The following is a 25,919-nucleotide window of genomic DNA, read 5'->3' as shown; positions in this document are numbered from 1 at the left end:
ATGCGGTAATAATACGGCAAGATAGTTCAACGCAAACTTTGCTTTGCGCAATATTACTTCTTCGCACATTGTCGTTCATGGATTTTACTTTTACACAGTTCGACACATACGTTACACCATGACTAACACGTCATAATTATGCTCACTACAATAAAGTTTTATGTAATGACATATTTTCAGGAGTTATGAAAACCACAAACGGAAACGTGTTTTAATGAAAATGTTTCGTTTGACGTTTCCGCTTGTTCTGATTAAGTGGGTTAAGTTTAATCTTTTTACTAAGAAACGACTACAATTACGAGTGAAAAATCAATATACTGTATTACGTTTCGCTAAACTTTTCTGGTATTTCTAATCAGCTGCGTATGGTAAATCTCATGTTAGCATTGTATAATGTATTCCAACGTAAAACATTTATGAAATTCCGCATGTTTAAATATAATTAAAAGAAAAAACAGGCACAGCTGTTATACTTTGATTTCAACGAATGACGTAGTTACCCTTCTGAGTCAGAGTTTCAGGGACTTTCAGGGTGCCAGGTCTGAGCATAACTGCTTCCCCTCTGCCTTTCCCGTTCACTGCATACAAAACTACGACAAAATTGGAATTGGGGGGAAGACCTTTCGCGTGGAAAACCGGAGCTCTGGATGTGAGATTTGAGCGTATTACATTATGCGTAGTGTCGTGGATTTCCATAACAAACAGTTGGTTCATACCCCCGTCTTTACCTTCTACACAAAGAACACGGAAAGACGAATCTGTCTGGTTGGTCACATTACAGTTACGTAAAGCTTCCGGAAACTCTGAAAAATATTAAAAATAATCGTCCCTTATTAAGTGTAAGACAAACCTTTGTTTATATTTGTTATTTATTTATCGTGTTTGAACTCTTTAGAAAGGGAGAAATTAACATGTTCTCTTAACACTACGCTGGTTTCCAGCAACACTATTACATTATTAGACACTACGCTGGTTTCCAGCAACACTATTACATTATCAGACACTACGCTGGTTTCCAGCAACACTATTACTTACATTATTAGACACTACGCTGGTTTCCAGCAACACTATTACATTATTAGACACTACGCTGGTTTCCAACAACACTATTACATTATTAGACACTATGCTGGTTTCCAGCAACACTATTACATTATTAGACACTACGCTGGTTTCCAACAACACTATTACATTATTAGACACTACGCTGGTTTCCAGCAACACTATTACATTATTAGACACTACGCTGGTTTCCAACAACACTATTACATTATTAGACACTACGCTGGTTTCCAGCAGCACTATTACATTATTAGACACTACGCTGGTTTTCAGCAACACTATTACATTATTAGACACTACGCTGGTTTCCAGCAGCACTATAACATTATTAGACACTACGCTGGTTTCCAGCAACATTATTACATTATTAGACACTACGCTGGTTTCCAGCAACACTATTACATTATTAGACACTACGCTGGTTTTCAGCAACACTATTACATTATTAGACACTACGCTGGTTTCCAGCAACACTATTACATTATTAGACACTACACTGGTTTTCAGCAACACTATAACATTATTAGACACTACGCTGGTTTCCAGCAACACTATAACATTATTAGACACTACGCTGGTTTCCAGCAACACTATTACATTATTAGACACTACGCTGGTTTCCAGCAACACTATAACATTATTAGACACTACGCTGGTTTCCAGCAACACTATAACATTATTAGACACTACGCTGGTTTCCAGCAACACTATTACATTATTAGACACTACGCTGGTTTCCAGCAACACTATTACATTATTAGACACTACGCTGGTTTCCAGCAGCATATTACATTATTAGACATTACGCTGGTTTCCAGCAACACTATTACATTATTAGACACTACGCTGGTTTCCAGCAACACTATTACATTATTAGACACTACGCTGGTTTCCAGCAACACTATAACATTATTAGACACTACGCTGGTTTCCAACAACACTATTACATTATTAGATACTACGCTGGTTTCCAGTAACACTATTACATTATTAGACACTACGCTGGTTTTCAACAACACTATTACATTATTAGACACTACGCTGGTTTTCAGCAACACTATAACATTATTAGACACTACACTGGTTTCCAGCAACACTATAACATTATTAGACACTACGCTGGTTTCCAGCAACACTATAACATTATTAGACACTACGCTGGTTTCCAGTAACACTATAACATTATTAGACACTACGCTGGTTTCCAACAACACTATAACATTATTAGACACTACGCTGGTTTCCAACAACACTATTACATTATTAGACACTACGCTGGTTTCCAGCAACACTATTACATTATTAGACACTACGCTGGTTTCCAGCAACACTATTACATTATTAGACACTACGCTGGTTTCCAGCAACACTATTACATTATTAGACACTACGCTGGTTTTCAGCAACACTATTACATTATTAGACACTACGCTGGTTTTCAGTAACACTATTACATTATTAGACACTACGCTGGTTTCCAGCAGCATATTACATTATTAGACACTACGCTGGTTTCCAGTAACACTATTACATTATTAGACACTACGCTGGTTTCCAGCAACACTATAACATTATTAGACACTACACTGGTTTCCAGCAACACTATTACATTATTAGACACTACACTGGTTTCCAGCAACACTATAACATTATTAGACACTACGCTGGTTTTCAGCAACACTATAACATTATTAGACACTACACTGGTTTCCAGCAACACTATAACATTATTAGACACTACGCTGGTTTTCAGCAACACTATAACATTATTAGACACTACGCTGGTTTCCAGCAACACTATAACATTATTAGACACTACACTGGTTTTCAGCAACACTATAACATTATTAGACACTACACTGGTTTCCAGCAACACTATAACATTATTAGACACTACACTGGTTTCCAGCAACACTATAACATTATTAGACACTACGCTGGTTTCCAGTAACACTATTACATTATTAGACACTACGCTGGTTTTCAACAACACTATTACATTATTAGACACTACGCTGGTTTTCAGCAACACTATAACATTATTAGACACTACGCTGGTTTCCAGCAACACTATAACATTATTAGACACTACACTGGTTTCCAGCAACACTATAACATTATTAGACACTACACTGGTTTTCAGCAACACTATTACATTATTAGACACTACGCTGGTTTTCAGCAACACTATTACATTATTAGACACTACGCTGGTTTCCAGCAACACTATTACATTATTAGACACTACGCTGGTTTTCAACAACACTATTACATTATTAGACACTACGCTGGTTTTCAGCAACACTATAACATTATTAGACACTACGCTGGTTTTCAGCAACACTATAACATTATTAGACACTACGCTGGTTTCCAGCAACACTATAACATTATTAGACACTATGCTGGTTTCCAGCAACACTATAACATTATTAGACACTACGCTGGTTTCCAACAACACTATTACATTATTAGACACTACGCTGGTTTCCAGCAACACTATAACATTATTAGACACTACGCTGGTTTCCAGCAACACTATAACATTATTAGACACTACGCTGGTTTCCAGCAACACTATAACATTATTAGACACTACACTGGTTTTCAGCAACACTATAACATTATTAGACACTTTACAGTTTTTTACATGCACTTAAACAAGTCATCGTCATGTTGAAAACAGTATTAAAAAGTGTAAATGTGGGTGGAAGATGAAACAAATCAAAAGTGAAGAAATTGGAATACTGCAACTTATTCATGAAAATATACTTAACGTATTTTGCCAATGGGCTGTGAAGAGTGCAGATTCATTAGTGGAGAATAAATATATATAACAGGAATACTTATTCTACAATATATTGTATTAAAAATTATTAGATTTAATTCTGGTGTTTGTTAGGTTGCATATTTAAATGGTTTGTTTGCAGTTAAGCACAAAGTTTCCCAATAGGCTATCTGTGCTCAATCCACCACGGGTATCGAAACCCGGTTTCTAGCAGTGCAAGTCTGCAGTCATACCGCTGCGGGACTATATGTTGCTATACCCACCACGGGTATCGAAACCCAGTTTCTAGCAGTGTAAGTCCGCAGTCATATCGCTGTGGGAGGCCATATGTTGCTCTACCCACCACGGGTATCGAAACCCGGTTTTCAGCAGTGTGAGTGCGCAGACATAACTGCTTGGGGAAGGCTGTATAAATGGAGAAATATCATATCAAAACTATGATGAAAAAATCTACAAAATCTACATATATCAGCAAATTGTAACAAATAAATTCAACGTAAAAAAGCAAACAATATATACAACAGTTAGAAAATGTCTAATCAAGCAGTAGTACACGTGAGATATATTTTAAAAAATGGCAAAAAATAAAAAAATTAATAGTGGTTCTAGATTTGGAAAAAAATGTGTTTTTTATGGCTGTGATGAAGGGAAAAAAACGTATATATGTTAAACCTGCTTTTATCAAGACACAAAGCAAATACCGATTTTAAGATTGAAAATCTTTCAAAACTCGTTAAACCATTAATCTAAAAAATAAAACAAAATCAAAAGCCGTATGAAAATGGAACATGCTGATAACAACTTTTGGATCTGCAACATTTTGGTAAGTTTGAGTAGGTTAAGTTACGAATCTTATTTTAGAGAATTTAAGGGGATTTGGATCACAAAATTTACTTGATTGATTGTAGAAATCAGATTAGAAGTGAGAAACGAATTTATTTTTATAGAGTACTATATATTTTAAAATTTTACAGGCTAAATTCAAATAGAACATGTTTATCTCATTTTGCCATTACTGGTATTCGAGCCAAACATTACTTATTTTAGTGTATGTAAAAGTGCACATTTCATCTTAGGAAACATTGATGTTAATTTTAGATACGAATCTATAGTACGTGATTGAAAACGCTTGTGCTTGGAATTTTTGCTTCAGAAAATCTTTGCCCTTGGTTTGGTGCTTTCCTGTCTGCATGAATGGAGACTTCAGGAAATGAAGGAAATTATTTCTCTGTCTTTTTTTATTTGAGATATAATTTTATTTGAAATAAGAAATTTAGTCTGTATCTTACATTTAGTTTTTAAAGTAGTTTTCACTAAACGTATTTAAAATCATTTATAATTTGAGTCAATTTTCGTTGAGGCGTTTTCAAATTTCGATATCACGTTTCTTGTGTTTAGAAACTTTTGTATGAAATATATTCTAATTAAATTACAGATCGAAGAGTATAACTGCCATAGGTTCAACCACACCTGCACAATTAGTGTTAACATGTTAGGAAGTAATGCTGTTAAAACTTAGAACCTGTGGCATGTAAAACATTGAAGTATCCAAAAACAACAAAACATAGCTCTTTATTGTAAGCCTTACAATATAATATCTGAAACGCCTGTTGTAACTTAAGTGCAACAAAAAAAAGATGTGACCCATTAAAGTATTAGAACAAAATCAATAGTTAACACGTTCAGGTGGGATTCAATGCCTTCAAAGCTCTTTAGCAAATATCTCTCAACGAAGGTTTCTTTCTTTGTTGTAAAATAATACAAAGATATGTAATAGACTATCTACGCTGTGTTCGCTAAGGATATTGAAGCCAGTTTTTAGCATTATGAGTTGCAGATCTACAGCTGAGCCACTTGGGGTATTATAAAAAAAAAAAGATAAGTCAATATCATAATACATTTGATCTTTTTCACAAGTCTTATCGTGATGGTTCTTCAATTGGATTACGCCAGTGCTTGTAGACATGGATCGTAACAGGTCCAGGATTCAGGTAGTTTCATATTATGTTATTTTTATTAATGTTCTAGTTATGATCTCGTTGTTATTTTCCCTTGAAACTTTTAATGTATTATTTCACAGCATTCTCTCTCCGTCATCGCGCATGTGCGTGTCATATAAGGATAAAACCATTATTGTGATACTTTATAATGATACACAGAAGAACGAACAGAGGAGCACTACAAAACGTGATACATTATAAGCCTTCACCATAGCAACCTCCAAGCATTCCTACATTATGGTCCTTTACTGAATCTTTCTATCTTATACTAGAACGTTTATCTAGAACAATCCTTTATCATGTTTGTCAACAAAGTGTACGTGTAAGTCCTGTTATTTTACAAAGTGTACGTGTAAGTCCTGTTATTTTACAAAGTGTACGTGTATGCCCTGTTATTTTACAAAGTGTACGTGTATGCCCTGTTATTTTACAAAGTGTACGTGTATGCCCTGTTATTTTACAAAGTGTACGTGTAAGTCCTGTTATTTTACAAAGTGTACGTGTATGTCCTGTTATTTTACAAAGTGTACGTGTAAGTCCTGTTATTTTACAAAGTGTACGTGTAAGTCCTGTTATTTTACAAAGTGTACGTGTAAGTCCTGTTATTTTACAAAGTGTACGTGTATGCCCTGTTATTTTACAAAGTGTACGTGTAAGTCCTGTTATTTTACAAAGTGTACGTGTAAGTCCTGTTATTTTATAAAGTGTACGTGTATGTCCTGTTATTTTACAAAGTGTACGTGTATGTCCTGTTATTTTACAAAGTGTATGTGTAAGTCCTGTTATTTTCTTAGTTTTGGCATTTGGAAAAATATAATGAAAATGCACCTAAGTATGAAAGGATAATCGGAACTGCCTGTAACACAGTCTCGTAAAGTCTTCGAATTTATTAGTTGACATCTTCAAGATCCAATACAGTGAACTATGGTGATAAACCACATCATGTCGTCTATGATACGTCTAAAATTTCCAGCTTTGATTTTATACGCTGTCAAAAGTTGAATATTCTTTGTTATTGTTGACAGAGAACATTTGTTTGTTGTACTGAATGTTTGTTTTTGTTCAATTGTTATTGTATTCTTTGTTATTGTTGACAGAGAACATTTGTTTGTTGTACTGAATGTTTGTTTTTGTTCAATTGTTATTGTATTCTTTGTTATTGTTGACAGAGAACATTTGTTTGTTGTACTAAATGTTTGTTTTTGTTCAATTGTTTATTGACAGATATTTCTTTTATGAAATAAAGGCAGAAGTAAATAAATTGTCATATTTAACTTCGTCTTCATGACCTTTACTAAAGATTAAAATGAATTTGTTTATATTACAAGAATAATAAACGGACAAGGCTTAACAGAGAGTAATTCATAAATTTAAAGCAGTCCAACTGCATTAGCTCATTACAACTGTATTCTTTAGCTTCTATACATTGTAAATATATTTCAATTGCGAGTTTATATATAATTATTTTGGCTGTGAGACATTATATTATTCATTTCAAGCACATGACGTTGCCTATAGTTCGTTTCATGGGGTGATACATCTTTATTTATGTCATGGCCATGTGATTAATACGCTCGACTCATAATCTGAAGGTCGCTAGTTCGAATTCCTATAAAACCAACTATGCTCCCCCTTGCTGCCGTGGAGATTTTATAATGCGACCTGTCAATCCCACTATTTGTAGGTAAAAGAGTAGCCCATGAGTTGAAGGTGAGTGGTGATGACTAGCTGCTTTACCTGCTAAATTAGGAACAGCTAATACAGATAGTGTTCGAAATTCGAGAAAGAAACAAACATCCTTAATGCCAGTTAAAATTTAAAGCAAATAAAATATTTTATAGTGATTTAAAGCTAGAAAAAATTGTTGACGCTAAAAACTATTTATAGATTCCTTGTGATGAACAACTTCATAACTGGTTTATATCAAATACAATTTCCACATCAAGATAAGACGAGATTTACGTACATTCGGAAGCTATCTGTTTCCTCTCCAGAGGTTAATCCGGGACACAGTCTAAACAGGCACAGCGAGCCCTATTACCTTCCAAGGATTTTACCCAATAGTTCATGATCCTTTCAGGAATTTTTTTTCTCGTGTTGCTGAATTTTGGTTCATTGAACAAAATTGTTTTAATTTGCTCAAAATTAATATATATTTGCATAGTTTGTCATAAACAAAAGTATAAAACATTGCACCAATTGAAAGGATCCCTAGAGTACAGGCTATAATGTGAGATATAAAATGTATCCTAGGTTTTGGAAGTGAATGAAAAGTAGGACCCACATTGCTGTGGGAATACACTGTCTACCAGTCTTAACCTCTGTTCTTATTATTTTATTGTACTTAACCCTTCAGTAGTAATATTGTCTCTCTTTCTTTATATACAAATATATACTACACTTTATTGGGCCCGGCATGGCCAAGCGTGTTAAGGCGTTCGACTCGTAATCCATGCTCGCTCTTTCAGCTGTGGGGCGTTATAATGTGATGGTCAATCCCATTATTCATTGGTAGAAGAGTAACTCAAGAGTTGACGGTGGTTGGTGATGACTAGCTGCCTTCCCTCTAGTTCTATAATGCTAAATTAGGGACAGATAGCCCTCGAGTAGCTTTGCCCGAAAATTCAAAACAAACAAACTGTACTTTTTTTTGGTCTTGAGAGAAATTCTGTATTTGCTTAACCTAATTCGTATTCGTAAAATACACATGTTTTGGTAAATGTAAAGTAACTGCTAAGAAAAAAATAAAAAAATATTTATTATGTTTAAACTATATTTATTTAGTAAAGTTTCGGTTCAAACGTCGAAAACTGGCGAAATATGTTTTTCTTAATTTGCTCTTTTCTAATTTTAAACCAGAATTATACAAAAATATAATTTCTGATGTATTTTTTCACTTGTTTTAAATCACTGGCCAGGAAGCCTTTTGTTTGACAAAGGCCCTCGTATATTGCATATATAAATAGTTTTTCAGACAAAAATTCGTATCATGATACAATCCAGTTGTCTCTCAGATGTCTCTGCATTGGAGACATCTTGCTCATTACTAGAACACATGGAATTTCAGATAAACTTTTGTTTCTCGTCTTGTTCAAATCAGCTAATGGGTTTGACGTGGACAGAAATATTTCCTTTGATCAGTGACTCGTGGTAAACTAAAGACAGATATGAAATATTATTTGTTCATGCATCCATTTTGAAATCAGAAGTGGGGAAAGACAAATGTTAAATATAAAGACGTTTGCAATCCAGAAGATGTTTGGTACAGATATTACATTTTAAAAACATACAAGACATTACTTTTTAAAATAATCTTGCTTGATAAGAAAAGGTATCAATTGAATTGGTTCATTTTATCAATTGGATTGTTTATTTATTAAATATTCTTAATCCTTTAAAACGTGATATTTAAATCATCTCTTGAAATGTGTTTTCTTATGGCAAAGCCACATCGGTCTGTCTGCTAAGTCTACCGAGGGTAATCGAACCCCTGATTTTAGCGGTGTAAATCCGTGGATTTACCGTCATCCTAACGGGGGACACATCTCTTGAAACGTCGTTTACCATGTAAAATATTGATTTCTTTTGAATTTCGCGCAAAGCTTGTTTGTTTTTGAACTTCGCACAAAGCTACTCAAGGGCTATCTGCGCTAGCCGTCCCTAATTTAGCAGTGTAAGACTAGAGGGAATGCAGCTAGTCATCACCACCCACCGCTACTTCTTGGGCTACTCTTTTACCAACGAATAGTGGGATTGATCGTCACATTATAACGCCCCCACGGCTGAAAGGGCGAGCATGTTTGGTGCGACCGGGATTCGAACCCGCGACCCTCGGATTACGAGTCGAAGGTCTGGCATGGCCAAGTGTGTTAAGGCTTCAAACATGATGTGATGGGTATTCGAACTCGCGACCCTGGGATGACGAATCGAGTACCTCAACTACCTGGCGATGTCGAGCCACGTAAAATATACTTTATTTATTGAAACTTCAAAATAAGTAACAACAAAGGTTTCTCAAGTCGTTTCTTGCATTTTTAGAAACAATATATAAAAAAGTAAACACTCGAAAAATTATTAACGAACTAATGCAAGGAAAAAAATCTCGTTATTCACAAAAACAATTCGAAAGGCTTAGCACGAAAGGCTTAGCAATATCTATTACTTTTGAAGTGATTTTTACTCCAATGCGCTCTGCTTCTTGAGTGTTTTCTATAAATTTACTCGCTTATTTGCACTGAAATGTATGTAACGAATAAATCACGTGTTTCTCTGTAATGTGTACACGTGTCCAAAATAAAATGATCATTCTTTAGTTCTCAGTCTTACCCCATACCCTAGTTTTAGGTTTTAAAGGAATGTTAAAAACGACTCTGGAAATATGATGTTTTTAAACAACACAATTTCAGCTAGAAGCGTTGGAAGTTTTACAAATAACTCCTAGGTTTCCTAAACTTCTCGAACCGTGAATCTTGGTGGTCTATCTGATTATAACTTCAAAGAGAATCCTTGAAAAAGAAAACTTAATGACTTCGCGTTGTTCAACAATGCCATGTTATTACATTAGATATCCAAATATGCCAAAACTTCCACTGGTGAAATAATATCAGATATAATTTCATAGTATGAGAAACACGTATCGGTTGGTTGGTATTTGGATTTTTGGAATTTCGCACAAAGCTACTCGAGGGCTATCTGTGCTAGCCGTCCCTAATTTAGCAGTGTAAGACTAGAGGGAAGGCAGCTAGTCATCACCACCCACCGCCAACTCTTGGGCTACTCTTTTACCAACGAAAAGTGGGATTGACCGTCACATTATAACGCCCCCACGGCTGGGAGGGCGAGCACGTTTGGCGCAACTCGGGCGCGAACCCGCGACCCTCAGATTACGAAGCGCACGCCTTAACGCGCTAGGCCATGCCAGGCCAAACACGTATCAGTTTCTCTGCAATCAAAATGATATCATTTGATTTGTGATTTATTTTTACTTCTTTGTTTAATATTTTTTGCAGTAAAATTATAAATTTAAAGGCGAGGTTTCGTGAACTAACGCAGGTCAAATATTTGACTAAATTATCCACTTGCATTATATATCTAAAAACGGCTGGTATGGATAGCGAAAGCACTATATTGAGGAGCGAGCAACGTTTCTACCTTCTTCTGAAGATGACCGAAGAAGGTCGAAACGTTGTTCGCTCCTCTGCATAGAGCTTTCTTTATCCATACCAGCCGTTTCTAGATTTTCTTTTTTCTCTACAAGTGAGTTTTCTCGTCATCACGGATTATCCACTTGCATTGTTTGTTTGTTTTTTGTCTCAACTCAAAACAATCCACGGGTAGAAATTCATTTTCTGGTACATCAATTGAAAGAATTGGTTGATTTTTACGGAACTTAAAGACGAATTGGGGTAACGAATAGATAGTTTTTGAGCTAACTGCGAAATCATAAGCTACTTATATATAGAAAAATAAGTTAAGTTTTCGTGAAAATGACTATCTATTGAGTACCCTGAATTACATAAAGATATGAATCACTTTTCTTCATCCTAGAGTAGTAACAGGGTACTTAATATCTCTATTAGTTACGTCTTGCATGTGAAAGTACTTTGTATAACAGCTCGGTTAAACAGATAATGAGAAAACTGTAAAACATTGCATGCGTTATTAGAGTGTACAGCATAATATATTCGTCTGAAAACAGATTGAACCGTATGCTCTGTGCAGAAGAAAATACAATACAAAAGCTCTAAATGAGCTTTTCCTCAAACATTCCTGGTTGTCCAATGAGACAAGTGGCTCGGCAGGGCTAGGTGGTTAAAGTACGCGACTCGTAGACTGAGGGTCGCGGGTTCAAACCCCCATCGCACCAAACATGCTCTCCCCTTCAGCGATGGGGACATTTTCAAGTGATGGTCAATCCAGTTGGTCGTTGGTAAAAAAGTAGCCCAAGAGTTGGCGATAAGTGGTGATGACTAGCTGTCTTCCCTCTAGTCTTACACTACTATATTAGGCACGACTAGCGCGTATAGCCCTCGTGTAGCTTTCCGCGAAAGTCGAAATAAACAAACAAAACAATAAGCAAAAATTACCACACTTTCCGAAATTCAACCGGCTGGGCAAAGTCTTATTAAAGTATTTAATATTGTATTAGAATATAACCTAAGTTTTATCTTTTTAACTTAGTAGTGAATGACAAATGACGTACTGTATTAATTGTCACTTGGATGGTCTACAAACCTAGATGTTGATAGAGGAATTATGAATTTTTCATCTAAACAAGACAGGATATATTTTGTGCGCTAAAGAAGCAAGTAGGTTTGTTTGTTTTGAATTTCGCGCAAGGCTACTCGAGGGCTATCTGCGCTAGCCGTCCGTAATATAGCAGTGTAAGACTAGAGGGAAGGCAGCTAGTCATCACCATTCAACGCCACACTCTTAGGCTACTCTTTTACCAACGAATAGTAGGATTGACCGTCACATTGTAACGCCTCCACGGCTGAGAGGGCGAGTATGTTTGGTGCGACCTGGATTCGAACCCCTGACCCTCGGATTACCAGTCGAACGCCTTAAAACGCTTGGCCATGCCGGGCCTGCAAGTAGGTAATATGTTTTAATTGTCCACGGAATTCTTACCTGGAAATTTTAATGACATTTTCCATTCCGCAATAACATATCATTAGACTGTACCATTATTGCAAACTCATTTCTCTAACAGATGAAAACTGTATTTTTGTTCATTTCAGGTTACTTTACAACAAATTTGACTTCACAATATGCCTGTTAAAAAACTATTGTACTTGTGTTCCTGCTTTGAAGGTTTTCTGCTACAATATTCCGCTATTTTATGTTTGTTCGTTTCGAATTTCGTGCAATGTTACATGAGGGTTATCTGCGTTAGCCATTCCGGATTTATCAGTATAAGACTAGAGGAAAAGCAGTTAGGCATAACCACCCACCCCCAACTATTAAATTATTCTTTTACCAACGAATAGTGGGATTGACCATCATATTATAATGTCCCCACTTTTGAAAAGGCGAGCATGTTTGGTGTGACGGGGATTCAAACCCGCGACCCTCAGATTACAAGTACAGCGAATTAACAACCTGAGGATTTAAAACCTACAGTTTCGGTTTCGATACCTGTGGTGGAACGACCGCAGAATATTATGTATCTTTGTGCTTTAAAATAAAGTAAAAAAATACAAAAATAATTTTTCTCATAATCATACAACTATCAATGTCTAAATATCTTAACCGTCAGAGTAGTGAGTACAAGTTATATACTGATCAATAAGTTATATACTGATCAATAAGTTATATACCGATCACCCATGTCCTTGTGTTCTAGTCCAAAATGGTAAGATTTTATTATATCTAGGAATGCTTCGTTACATGTTATGTCTATATCACAACTGGTTAGATTTAGATTTTATTATCTCTAGGAATGCTTCGTTACAAGTTATGTCTATATCACAACTGGTTAGATTTAGATATTATTATCTCTAGGAATGCTTCGTTACATGTTATGTCTATATCACAACTGGTTAGATTTAGATTTTATTATCTCTAGGAATGCTTCGTTACATATTATGTCTATATCACAACTGGTTAGATTTAGATTTTATTATCTCTAGGAATGCTTCGTTACAAGTTATGTCTATATCACAACTGGTTAGATTTAGATATTATTATCTCTAGGAATGCTTCGTTACATGTTATGTCTATATCACAAACGGTTACATATAGATTTTATTAACAATAGGAATGCTTCGTTACATATTATGTCTATATCACAAACGGTTACATATAGATTTTATTAACAATAGGAATGATTCGTCACATGTTATGTCGATATCACAACCGGCTAGATTTAGATTTTATTAACAATAGGAATGCTTCGTTACATATTATGTCTACATCACAAACGGTTACATATAGATTTTATTAACAATAGGAATGCTTTGTCACATGTTATGTCGATATCACAACCGGTTAGATTTAGATTTTATTAACAATAGGAATGCTTCATCACATGTTATGTCTATATCACAACTGATCAGATATGGATTTTATTAACTCTAGGGATGGTTCATTAACTTGTATGGCTATGTCACAACTGGTTAGAAGGCGATTACATTCATATGAAAAAAAAGAATTATAAATGAAATTTGTAGAAAAAAAAATCATGATATGTCAATTCAGTTTACAAAATAGTGTAACCGAACTGAATGCTATATCTATGCTTAAGTTGTATGTTTAACGGTAGGGTTTTACTAAATAATTATTTTAACATGTTATTTTCCCGTGAAAGTAAATACTTATTTTAACTATTCTTTCAAAACAACTCAATTTTTAACATTTTTTTATCATACAGCATTATTTTTGTATAAAATAATTTTACAAGAAACGTTTTTTAACAATAGTAAACTTTATGTTTACACATGTAAGTCTTGAAAATGTTATTTTTAACGTGTTTATTACCATACAATATTCATATTGTTAACATTTTATGATGATATTATAGCAGTCACGGCTGTATCTATTTACCAAGTGGCTCCAGAATGACATGGCGGGTATCTCAAACATACTACAAAATGTTTGTTTGTTTTCAATTTCGTGCAAAGCTACTCGAGGGTTATCTGCGCTAGCCGTCCCTAATTTTGCAGTGCAAGACTAGAGAGAAGGCAGCCAGTCATCACCACCCACTGCTAACTCTTGAACTACTCTTTTACCAACAAATAGTAGGACTGACCGTCACATTATAACGCCCCCACGGCTGAAAGGGCGAGCATGTTTGGTGAGACCGGGATTCATTTATCTATTATTAAAGTTGCGTGCCATTAACAGCCACATACAAATCAGTTTAATTATACTGTGCCATCAAGATATTTTATTTCCTGAAATATGTACAGCTGACATTGTAAATTTATTTAACTTTAAAGATATAATGTCTATTTTCTTATTGATCCAAACTGTTGCAACATCCTTCATTAAAAACCATTTTGTTACAGGTTGACTTGTTAAATTTGCCTGATAGATCTCTATTTTACTATTTTATTATCATATAATTAAGATATAAAAACTAGGTTTAGAACTAGTTTTGGTTCTTATTGACAGAAATTTTCTTTCGCCTCTCTTTAGTTTATTCGTTCGCTCTCACATCACATGTTTTTTGTTTTCTTTTTCACTGATCACATTGTATTTTATATCTTTCACCAAACTATACCACACATACCTTTTTCATTATAATGGGTTAGAAAGAATATTTTTTGGTCACCGAAGTTTATAAAAATCTAATGCATAAATTATTAAATTCGATAAATAACAAAATACACTCTGTCAAACAAAATGACAAATTATTCGTGGATATAGCGAAGATTTTAAACAGATTTCAATAACGTCATTAAACCTTTCACTCACAAGCCATGGAACGTGCAATAGTCAAAGAGGATTACCCAACTCTTGTGAATTCAGATGTCGTAGACAGTGTTCTATAGAATAACAAAAATAAAGCTGAAATTCTATTAAAATCAGATCCAGTGTTGACCTATCATAGAATGATTGAGAAGACCTGTAGTAGACCTGTCCCTGGCAGTAATATGATCAGCCTTATAAACGATGTATAACGTAAGCGAAATGATTTTTATTCAGCTAGATGGAAATAATTTGTAGAATAACAATCATATATATATATATATTAAATAAAAATATTTCGAAAGGGCTAGTGCGAAACAACGACAAATGGCAGTTTAAGAGATATCTAAAACAATAGGACACGTATGTGTTATATCTAAATAGGTAATGTTTTAAAAATAAACTACTATTGTTCATTTAAGTTGGATGTTATTAAGAATTATTGTTAATACTTTATATCTAAATGGGTAATGTTTTAAAAATAAACTACTGTTGTTCATTTAAGTCTTGGATGTTATTAAGGATTATTGTTAATACTTTAAACTTAATAATATTTCGAGTTAAATAAGAATTATTGGTTGTTGTAATGGACAGATTTATACTAACTTTGGTTAAGAAGTCAGCACAAAGGATCACGCACAAAAGTTACAATAATTTTTAAAAGAGACTCAAAAGTGTTTTCGAATAGTTCACTATTCATCTTCTTGGGAATAAAGCCATTTTATTCTCCTGAAGAACAGTAGTGAACTCTTAGAAAGCACTCTAGTTTGGGTCTCTATGAAAAACCACATTAATACTATTGTCAGAAACAAGATATCATGATCGTAAAGCGTTGATGAATGCTTTAACTATTTAAATGAAATATAAAATAAATCATATTTGATGTAGACTAAGAGCTACAATCTGTTTATTATAATCCTTCTCATTTTGTCATTTATTGTTGAGCTCTGATGTAGACCAAGAATTACAATCTGTTTATTATAATCCTTCTCATTTTGTCATTTATTGTTGAGCTCTGATGTAGACCAAGAACTACAATCTGTTTATTATAATCCTTCTCATTTTGTCATTTATTGTTGAGCTCTGATGTAGACCAAGAACCACAATCTGTTTATTATAATCCTTCTCATTTTGTCATTTATTGTTGAGCTCTGATGTAGACCAAGAATTACAATCTGTTTATTATAATCCTTCTCATTTTGTCATTTATTGTTGAGCTCTGATGTAGACCAAGAATTACAATCTGTTTATTATAATCCTTCTTATTTTGTCATTTATTGTTGAGCTCTGATGTAGACCAAGAATTACAATCTGTTTATTATAATCCTTCTCATTTTGTCATTTATTGTTGAGCTCTGATGTAGACCAAGAATTACAATCTGTTTATTATAATCCTTCTCATTTTGTCATTTATTGTTGAGCTCTGATGTAGACCAAGAACTACAATCTGTTTATTATAATCCTTCTCATTTTGTCACTTATTGTTAAGCTCTGATGTAGACCAAGAACTACAATCTGTTTATTATAATCCTTCTCATTTTGTCATTTATTGTTGAGCTCTGATGTAGATCAAGAATTACAATCTGTTTATTATAATCCTTCTCATTTTGTCATTTATTGTTGAGCTCTGATGTAGACCAAGAATTACAATCTGTTTATTATAATCCTTCTCATTTTGTCATTTATTGTTGAGCTCTGATGTAGACCAAGAACAACAATCTGTTTATTATAATCCTTCTCATTTTGTCATTTATTGTTGAGCTCTGATGTAGACCAAGAACAACAATCTGTTTATTATAATCCTTCTCATTTTGTCATTTATTGTTGAGCTCTGATGTAGACCAAGAATTACAATCTGTTTATTATAATCCTTCTCATTTTGTCATTTATTGTTGAGCTCTCATGTAGACCAAGAACTACAATCTGTTTATTATAATCCTTCTCATTTTGTCATTTATTGTTGAGCTCTGATGTAGACCAAGAATTACAATCTGTTTATTATAATCCTTCTCATTTTGTCATTTATTGTTGAGCTCTGATGTAGACCAAGAATTACAATCTGTTTATTATAATCCTTCTCATTTTGTCATTTATTGTTGAGCTCTGATGTAGACCAAGAACAACAATCTGTTTATTATAATCCTTCTCATTTTGTCATTTATTGTTGAGTTCATCCTTTATTTAGATTTTTAAAAACATTTATCAATATAAAACATTTCAAAGACAGGTAAATCGTCAGGAGATGTACACAACTAAATAAACCAGTAAGATATCAACTTACAATGAACGATGGCTACCTGATTTGGTGACTCTCTCTATAATCTAAGTTGCTATACAATCACGTGTATCGACGCGCTTTCTAAGTAAACAAGTTTGTTGTGCTCAAGGATAAAAAAGTGCAACACCAATCAATCTTTCAAATAAACTTGAAATCAGAGTCGAAAGCTCTGTAAACCTCAAACTGATGTTGGAACAGAATCTATAATCCTACGTTTAAACGTTAAGGAATAATTTATTCACTTCTTGTTCACAAATAACAAAACGAAAATGTCTATGGTAGAATGAGTTAATAACACATAATTAGAAAGTGCCAATATTTGATACACCACAGAATTGACATGTATCTCCATGTATTGAAAAATTTGATCAACACCTATAACTAGTCATACCATCATAGTAAATAAATCATATCAACGGACGTCTTGTTTTTGTTTGTTTTGTTTTGTTTTTTAATTTCGCGCAAAGCTACTCGAGGGCTATCTGTGCTAGCCGTCCCTAATTTAGTAGTGTAAGACTAGAGGGAAGGCAGCTAGTCATCACCACCCACCGCCAACTCTTGGGCTACTCTTTTACCAACGAATAGTGAGATTGACCGTCACATTATAACGTCCCCACGGATGGTAGTGCGAGCATGTTTGGTGAGACTCTGGCGCGAACCCGCGACCCTCGGATTACGTAGCGCACGTCTTAACGCGCTAGGCCATGCCAGGCCCCAACGGACGTCAATTATTCTAATCAGTTTACAGTGTGGAAGATGTTGTAAGAATCACTCAGAGTCTGATCAGTGTTTAGTGAGGAAGCCGTTGTAAAAATCATTCAAAGTCTAATCAGTGTTTAGTGAGGAAGACGTTGTAAAAATCATTTAAAGTCTAATCAATGTTTAGTGTAGAAGACGTTGTAAAAATCACTCAAAGTCTAATCAGTGTTTAGTGAGGAAGACGTTGTAAAAATCATTCAAAGTCTAATCAGTGTTTAGTGAGGAAGACGTTGTAAAAATCATTTAAAGTCTAATCAATGTTTAGTGTAGAAGACGTTGTAAAATCACTCAAAGTCTAATCAGTGTTTAGTGAGGAAGACGTTGTAAAAATCATTCAAAGTCTAATCAGTGTTTAGTGAGGAAGACGTTGTAAAAATCACTCAAAGTCTAATCAGTGTTTAGTGAGGACGACGTTGTAAAAATCACTCAAAGTCTAATCAGTGTTTAGTGAGGAAGATGTTGTAAAAATCATTCAAAGTCTAATCAGTGTTTAGTGAGGAAGATGTTGTAAAAATCATTCAAAGTCTAATCAGTGTTTAGTGAGGAAGATGTTGTAAAAATCACTCAAAGTCTAATCAGTGTTTAGTGAGGAAGACGTTGTAAAAATCACTCAAAGTCTAATCAATGTTAAGTGTGAAAAACGTTGTAAAAATTACTCACAAAAGTAAACGTTCTTTACAAAATATGCAATCAAGATCGTCTTAGTAAAGTAAAGCGTCGTTTACAGATAAGCTATATACTTGGATGGATAGACGAAGTCGATGTGATTCACAGGAGATTGAGATAAAACCTTCAGTGTATAAACTACCTTGGAAAAATCTTAAATGGAATATTTTATCATTCTGAGCCACACCAAGTAATCGAGTCCTCCAACGCCATCTATGTTGGATAAAAAAATAATGCGAGAATGGGGAACTGGTAAAAACAAACAGTATTTCGTATAACTGAAAGGATATTGTGAGAAATGTGACTGTCTGTTACCATAAAATAACTATAACTCTGGTAATCGTATTTCACCATCGGTCAGCTGTACGTGACTTTGCTTAGTAATAGTTCTATGATATATTTTACCACCAATATTCAAACTAAGTACATAACTCGTATTTCAAGACTTATGTAACTTGAAGGTTTGTGGGAAGTGGCTGTGATAGTACAATATAGACTTCCTACATCGTAAGCCCTCATTTTGTTAGAGTAATAAATTATATTAGACTAGGCATTTACATGAAACTGGAGACTTAATCAAACTTATTAAATAGAATCAATGTCATGTTAATATACACGATGATTTTGTTCACTCTTCGTGTCCACATATATTGTACAACTTAGGATTGTGGACGTACCATAAATAAAAATGAATTTCGTGTTGTTGATGTAGAATAAATAAGAATCAACCTTGTATTGTTGACGTACAATAAATGAATATTGTTCGAAGTTCAAGGTCTAAAGGGAGACATTATCATTGAAATTTCGATAAAGCCTCTATCGCAAATGCATTTTTAGGTCAAAAATCCACATAAAAATGCTTGGATAAAATACAATACAAAAATACTGCAAGGATTTTATTCGTATACATTTGAACAATGTCGTTATTGTTATGCACATTGTTGTTTCCGACATGTGTCGAAACGAAAGCTGTTAACGTTTCTTTATGGGTGTGTGTTTTTTTATATAGCAAAGCCACATCGGACTTTCTGCTGTGTCCATCGAGGGGAATTAAATCAGTGTACATCTGTGACTTACCGCTGTCTCTGCGGGGGACAAGCTGTTAACTACCCTTAGATCTGATAAAAACAGCAAGAATATGTTTCTTAACAATTTTATTTCAAAACGTTTTCATGTAAAATTACCTTTAATCGATACGCCCTTCTTGTAACTCAAATGGCTAGATCTTCGTTGTAATAAAAACACTTTTAAACCATATTCACACTTACATAAGATAAAGTAACTTTTAGTACCGATACTTTGATTTGTTTATTTACGTGAGGCAGTGCTCTGAGCGTCATGCTGATTGAATGAATCGAACTCACAGGTTCAAGTAATTATACGTCATATAAATTGTTTATTTATACAATGCCGTATATCCAGTTTAATATTCCATTTACGCGTATACTAATGTAACAATGATAAGCTGATCCAGGAAGTTGATTAACAAGGGAACGTCTATTCAATTTTAAATTGTAGCATGAATGCTCAGCACAATTCCGAGTTTTTCTTTTTACCTTTTGTGCAGACAGAGGCATTTACAACCCTAGAAACCAGGTTTCGATAATCGTGGTGGTCAGAGCACAGATAGCCCATAGTGCAGCTTTGTGCTTACCCACAGACAAACAAATCGTGTAGGACGCAATAAAATTCCCTCTCGGCATTTTGGCCTCAGTTCATGTGTAGAAATATTCGATGGTTCACTTCCCAGAAGTTAAGATGAATTTAGGGCGCTATCCATTCACACCGACAGCGACCTGTATTCGAACGATAATCAGTCAAAAAGAGTGGCTTAAACAAAAACAAACCTGTATTTCCAACGGCTAAATATATGAATACAAGTTTTTTAATCAAATAAAGCCAGTGCTTCAGAGAAAAAAAGCCTTCTTGTTCTACCATAACCACACTCACTATTTGCAATGACACACCAACTTTACTTGAGTAAATACGCCACAGTTTTATCAGCCGGAAACAGTCCTTTCCTCATTCTGCAGCTTGTGGCCTCGAATCGATAATGAAATAACCGAACCCCTGTTTCTGTGCCGCGTTTTCATAGAATTCTTTAACATACTTGACACGAGTCGGAAGTATTGTTTTCGCTAAAATGTTCATCCAAGATTTGTCTCTGACATTCTTGAACGTAATAATAGAGAGAAAACTTAAATTTATATTATGCTCTTCTCTACCCTGATGCAATATGCTCTGCATAACATAAATCACCAATAGATTCAAATGGTGACTTTTACTTCTATAAAGTTGAAACACCCGTTTATTCACACTCATAATAGCATCAGTGACGAACAAGATTTAGTTTATCAGACAGTAAGTAACAATGAAACTCTTCAGGCAAACCTTCGAGAAATTGAACATTTAGGACATGCTATCACATTAGATCAAGTGTAACGCTGAATCAGTTCTAACATGCCAGGCATAATTACATCCATTTTCCTTCAGTTATACGATACTTAAATTCATCACCCAGAGACAACAAAAGAGAACACCTAGGATAAGGTTGAGGTTTGATTCGATCAGGCAGATTACGCTATGAAATCATAATCAGAGCTTAACTTTACAAATAATTATTATGATAATGAAAATTTTGCTGTTTTATTCGCAAAAATAATATTTTAATTTTCTTTAGTAATGTGGCCACGCTACACCATTGGTGGTTATATATATTTCTAATCCCTCGAATTAAAAATACACTGCACAACAATATTTTGAAAAGTTTTGCTTCCTGAAAAGTTTCTTGCTGATTGTGACAGGTACCTGGTGGGTATACACAAATATAGTTTTGGTTTTGCTTCATCACGTAGGAGTGTGTGTTTTTCCGTATAGCAAAGCCACGAAGGACTATCTGCTCAGCCCACCGAGGGGAATCGAACCCCTGATTTTAGCGTTGTAAATCCGGAGACACACCGCTGTACTAGCGGTGGGCTCATCACGTAGGAACTCTGAGAAAGAGACAGTTAACTGTTTACCGGTAATAACATATTTAATTGCATTTATGTTTTTAATACACTATTAATTAAGTTCAACATAATTAAACGTGTTTTGCTCCTGATTTTTGTTTGTATTCAATGTCCGGTGCATTACGTTGCAGTGTCCAACAGTAGTCAGCAAGCATTGACGGATTCCAGTCGCCCTGATATCGTTTTTCCATTGTAGCAATGTCCTGGTGAAACCAAGATTTCGATGAAACGGTATGTGATGGGCTAATTTGGATGTGATTTTCGTGATCAGCAGCCAAAAATCTATAAGGAACACCCAACAGTGTTCAAGAAGCAAAAACATTGTTGTGCAGTGATATTTGAGATCGTATATAAAACACACTTTTATAATAATTATGTCTCTATAACAGCTGTTTCGATGTCACTCTTTCATTATTAAATATGATTAAAAATCTAACTCATCTTCGCTTTCCTTAATTTCTAAACAATAAAAGCACCGAAAAACAATTTTTAAAAATTTATGGAGTTTGAACTCGTGGCGATCAAGCGTAAAACCAATAAAAGTAGTTCTCTTGATGTAGGTTTGAAAAAATATACCTGACTCCACCAGTAACTAATTGTGAAAACGAAGCACAATAATGTAGAATTACTTAAAAATATAAAACTGATAGGTTTAGTTTAAAATTAGTTATGGTGAGATGATTTTATGAAACTTACCCGCAGGTATGACGCTATATATGCAAGGGTTGTTTTGTCTTCCAGCCATATTTGTCCCCCAGCAATACAATAAACCGTAATCGTCTTGGGTTCGAGGAATGATGGTCGCGTAGCTTGTGGCTCCATCGTTTATGTAGTTTATAATATCCACCACCCCTCCACTGCTATTGAACTTCCACTCAAATGTAACGTCCGTAGGATCAGCTTCAAGTTCACATGATATTTTGACTCCTTCATTCATAGTTGCTGCGTATATAAGCTTTTGATCCTTCTTACACTGTGGGGGGTCTTGGGGAATAAATTACAAAACCATACAATTAATAACGCGACAAAGTGTTTGAAGGAAGAAGTAGAATATTATTAGATTTCGCATAAATTAATCATATTATTATTAATGTCTACAGGCTAATTTAAGCCATGTATTAAAAATCAGGGGTTCGATTCCCCTAGGTTTTGCTATAAGAAAACACACGCGCGCGCGCGCACCATGTAATAAAAAATCTTTATTTTAATTATTTTTTTTATTTTCAAGATATTTATCTAATGAAAATATATTATTGTGGCAAGTTTAATTAATAAATTAATAAGTGGTGTTTTTATGTTGTGCTTAACCTATGTGTGATTTCGCAACGTTTTATTTAAAACATGCATTAGTGAAAATCGATAATACGTACAAAATCATTGATAAACAGCTGAGAAATCTTAAACTTCCTTACTATCATTTCTTGCCAAGCTACAGAAGATTGGTTTGCTTTTTTTTTTTTTAATTTCGCGCAAAGCTACATGAAAGCTATCTGCGCTAGCCGTCCCTAATTTAGCAGTTTAAGACTAGAGGGAAGGCAGCTAGTCATCACCACCCATCGCCAACTCTTTGGCTACTCTTTTACCAACGAATAGTGGGACTGACTGTAACATTATACCGCCCCTGTGGCTGAAAGGACGAGCATGTTTGGTGTGACGGGGATTCGAACCAGCGACCCTCGGATTACGAGTCGAGAGCCTTAACCACCTGGACGTGCCGTGCGTGGTACAGAAAGAAAGAACGACGTGAAGTTATCAGATCGCTTAACCAAATGGTGTATTTTAGATTCACATACATATGTAGATATTTTTATTACTTAATTTGAGTTTAGGTTTTGATATGTGACAGATATACATCAACATAGAATACTTGTCATACGTTTTCTAGCTGTAACTTGACTTTTTTTATTTCATGTTCATGTGTTGTGGACTCGTAACTCTCAGGCTGAAACCAAATTACATTTATTATTCAGATAGATAATTTTATGTTTCTACGTTTCGTACCGATTATAAAAGAATTAATAATCGCACCTTTAAAGTTTTCGAATAATTAATCGTTGTTTGATTTGTACTTACTAACTTATGTTGTTACTTGAATAATAAAGACAGCTTATTGATTACTTGCCAAAGTATTTTTGACAACTTTTGCAGATTATTCTATTAAATATTTGTTTTACTTCATCTTATATTTGAAGTGCTTAATTTATACACAACGTGTATATGTACATCTGAATATAAAGGATATGCCTGATCAGAAAAATGTGTACCGGTTAACCCCAATAATTAAAATGTGATTGCAAGTTTCAGTTGTAAAATATGGATACACCACTAACACAAATCGAATTTTATTTAATAACGTATAAAAGAATAGTATACATACTATGTAACGTTTTAACGCATATTACATGAAAAGCTACGTTAAAACAAAATCGACGTTCGCATTAGTTTAACTTTAAAACATTAGTACATTACTTTGTAGTCGGGTAAAATTTTGCTACTGCTGTTTCGATTTCTATGAGACGTTACTTAATATGACGTTAGACTTAGAAACCTTTTAACTGCAGTGTAATTTAACACCTGTTTTAATGGTATAAAGCCATAAAATGTACACCCAAACGGAAGTCTCTCGTAAGGTAGGAATGTGAACAAAAGACAGTACAGTCTGTGTAAGAGACCCCTCAATACGCAGCAACCTTATGACAGTACAGTCTGTGTAAGAGACTCCTCAATACGCAGCAACCTTATGACAGTACAGTCTGGGTAAGAGACTCCTCAATACGCAGCAACCTTATGAAAGTACAGTCTGGGTAAGAGACTCCTCAATATGCAGCAACCTTATGACAGTACAGTCTGGGTAAGAGACTCCTCAATACGCAGCAACCTTATGACAGTACAGTCTGGGTAAGAGACTCCTCAATACGCAGCAACCTTATGACAGTACAGTCTGTGAAAGAGACTCCTCAATACGCAGAAACCTTATGAAAGTACAGTCTGGGTAAGAGACTCCTCAATACGCAGCAACCTTATGACAGTACAGTCTGTGTAAGAGACTCCTCAATACGCAGCAACCTTATGAATATATGCAGTGATGCGTTTTAGGATTTAAGAGATATTGTAACCCACGTTATTAAGACAAAAGACATTATTTATGGATGATGTACTAGTATTTATGTAAAGTAACTTACAGCAGTTGATCAAATAGCGATCAAAACAAATATAATTTTAACTCTCGTGGTTAGAAAGACACTCAAAAGGAAATCAAATGTTCATTGAGCACTGTGTGGAAGCTACTTACTTCAATCCTACTCTAAGTGATAGCTTAAGGGATCGTCCGAAATATTTAAATGTAAATACCACAGAATTTAACGATTTTAATGAAAAACACTTCTGTGTTTAATTTACGAGCAACCGAAAACAGCAGATTTTAATATTTGTTCAATAACTATCTCTACCACTGAAGTGTCCTAAAGCGTTATCTGTTTTAGAGCAAAGCCATACTGAGCCATCTGCTTTGTCCACTCCAGGGAATCGAGCTCTCAATTATAGCGTTGTAAGTTCGTTCACTTACCCTCTACCACAGGGAACGAAACATTCACTTCTTTTCCTTCATTTACTAACTATTCATCACATGAATACTAACTAACTTTCTTCGAAATTCGTTCGTTTATTTTCGTATATACAAGTCAAATATTTTATGGCTCGGCATGACCAGGTGTTCGAAGCACTCGACTCATAATCTAAGGGTTGCGGGTTCGAATCCCCATCACACCAAACATGCTTGCCCTTTCAGCCGTGGGAGTATTATAATGTGACGGTGAACCCCACTACTCGTTGGTAAAAGAGTAGACCTAGAGTTGGCGGTGGGTGGTGATTACTAGCTGTCTTCCCTATTCTCTTACACTGCTAAATTAGGGACGGCTAGCGCAGATAGCCCTCGAGTAGCTTTG

At 34.7% G+C, this 25,919-nt stretch overlaps 1 protein-coding gene across 7 annotated transcripts in view; it reads right to left on the bottom strand.

The window, feature by feature from the left end:
• The window catches only part of LOC143233333 (B-cell receptor CD22-like), a 173,624-nt gene that overhangs the window by 36,816 nt on the left and 110,889 nt on the right, over window positions 1-25,919 (bottom strand). For 5 of the 7 annotated variants that reach the window (XM_076469476.1, XM_076469479.1, XM_076469474.1 and 2 more), the window contains 2 exons: window positions 22,672-22,959; window positions 501-803 (listed from right to left, as the gene is read on the bottom strand). In XM_076469476.1, the coding sequence (XP_076325591.1) occupies window positions 501-803; window positions 22,672-22,959 (591 nt within the window). The remainder of the gene's footprint in view (window positions 1-500; window positions 804-22,671; window positions 22,960-25,919) is intronic. The other 2 variants (XM_076469477.1, XM_076469478.1) reach the window with 2 other exon arrangements.

Source organism: Tachypleus tridentatus, chromosome 12, assembly GCF_004210375.1.
Source record: "Tachypleus tridentatus isolate NWPU-2018 chromosome 12, ASM421037v1, whole genome shotgun sequence".
Lineage (NCBI taxonomy): Eukaryota > Metazoa > Arthropoda > Merostomata > Xiphosura > Limulidae > Tachypleus > Tachypleus tridentatus.
This window is presented reverse-complemented; position numbering and strand designations above follow the sequence as displayed.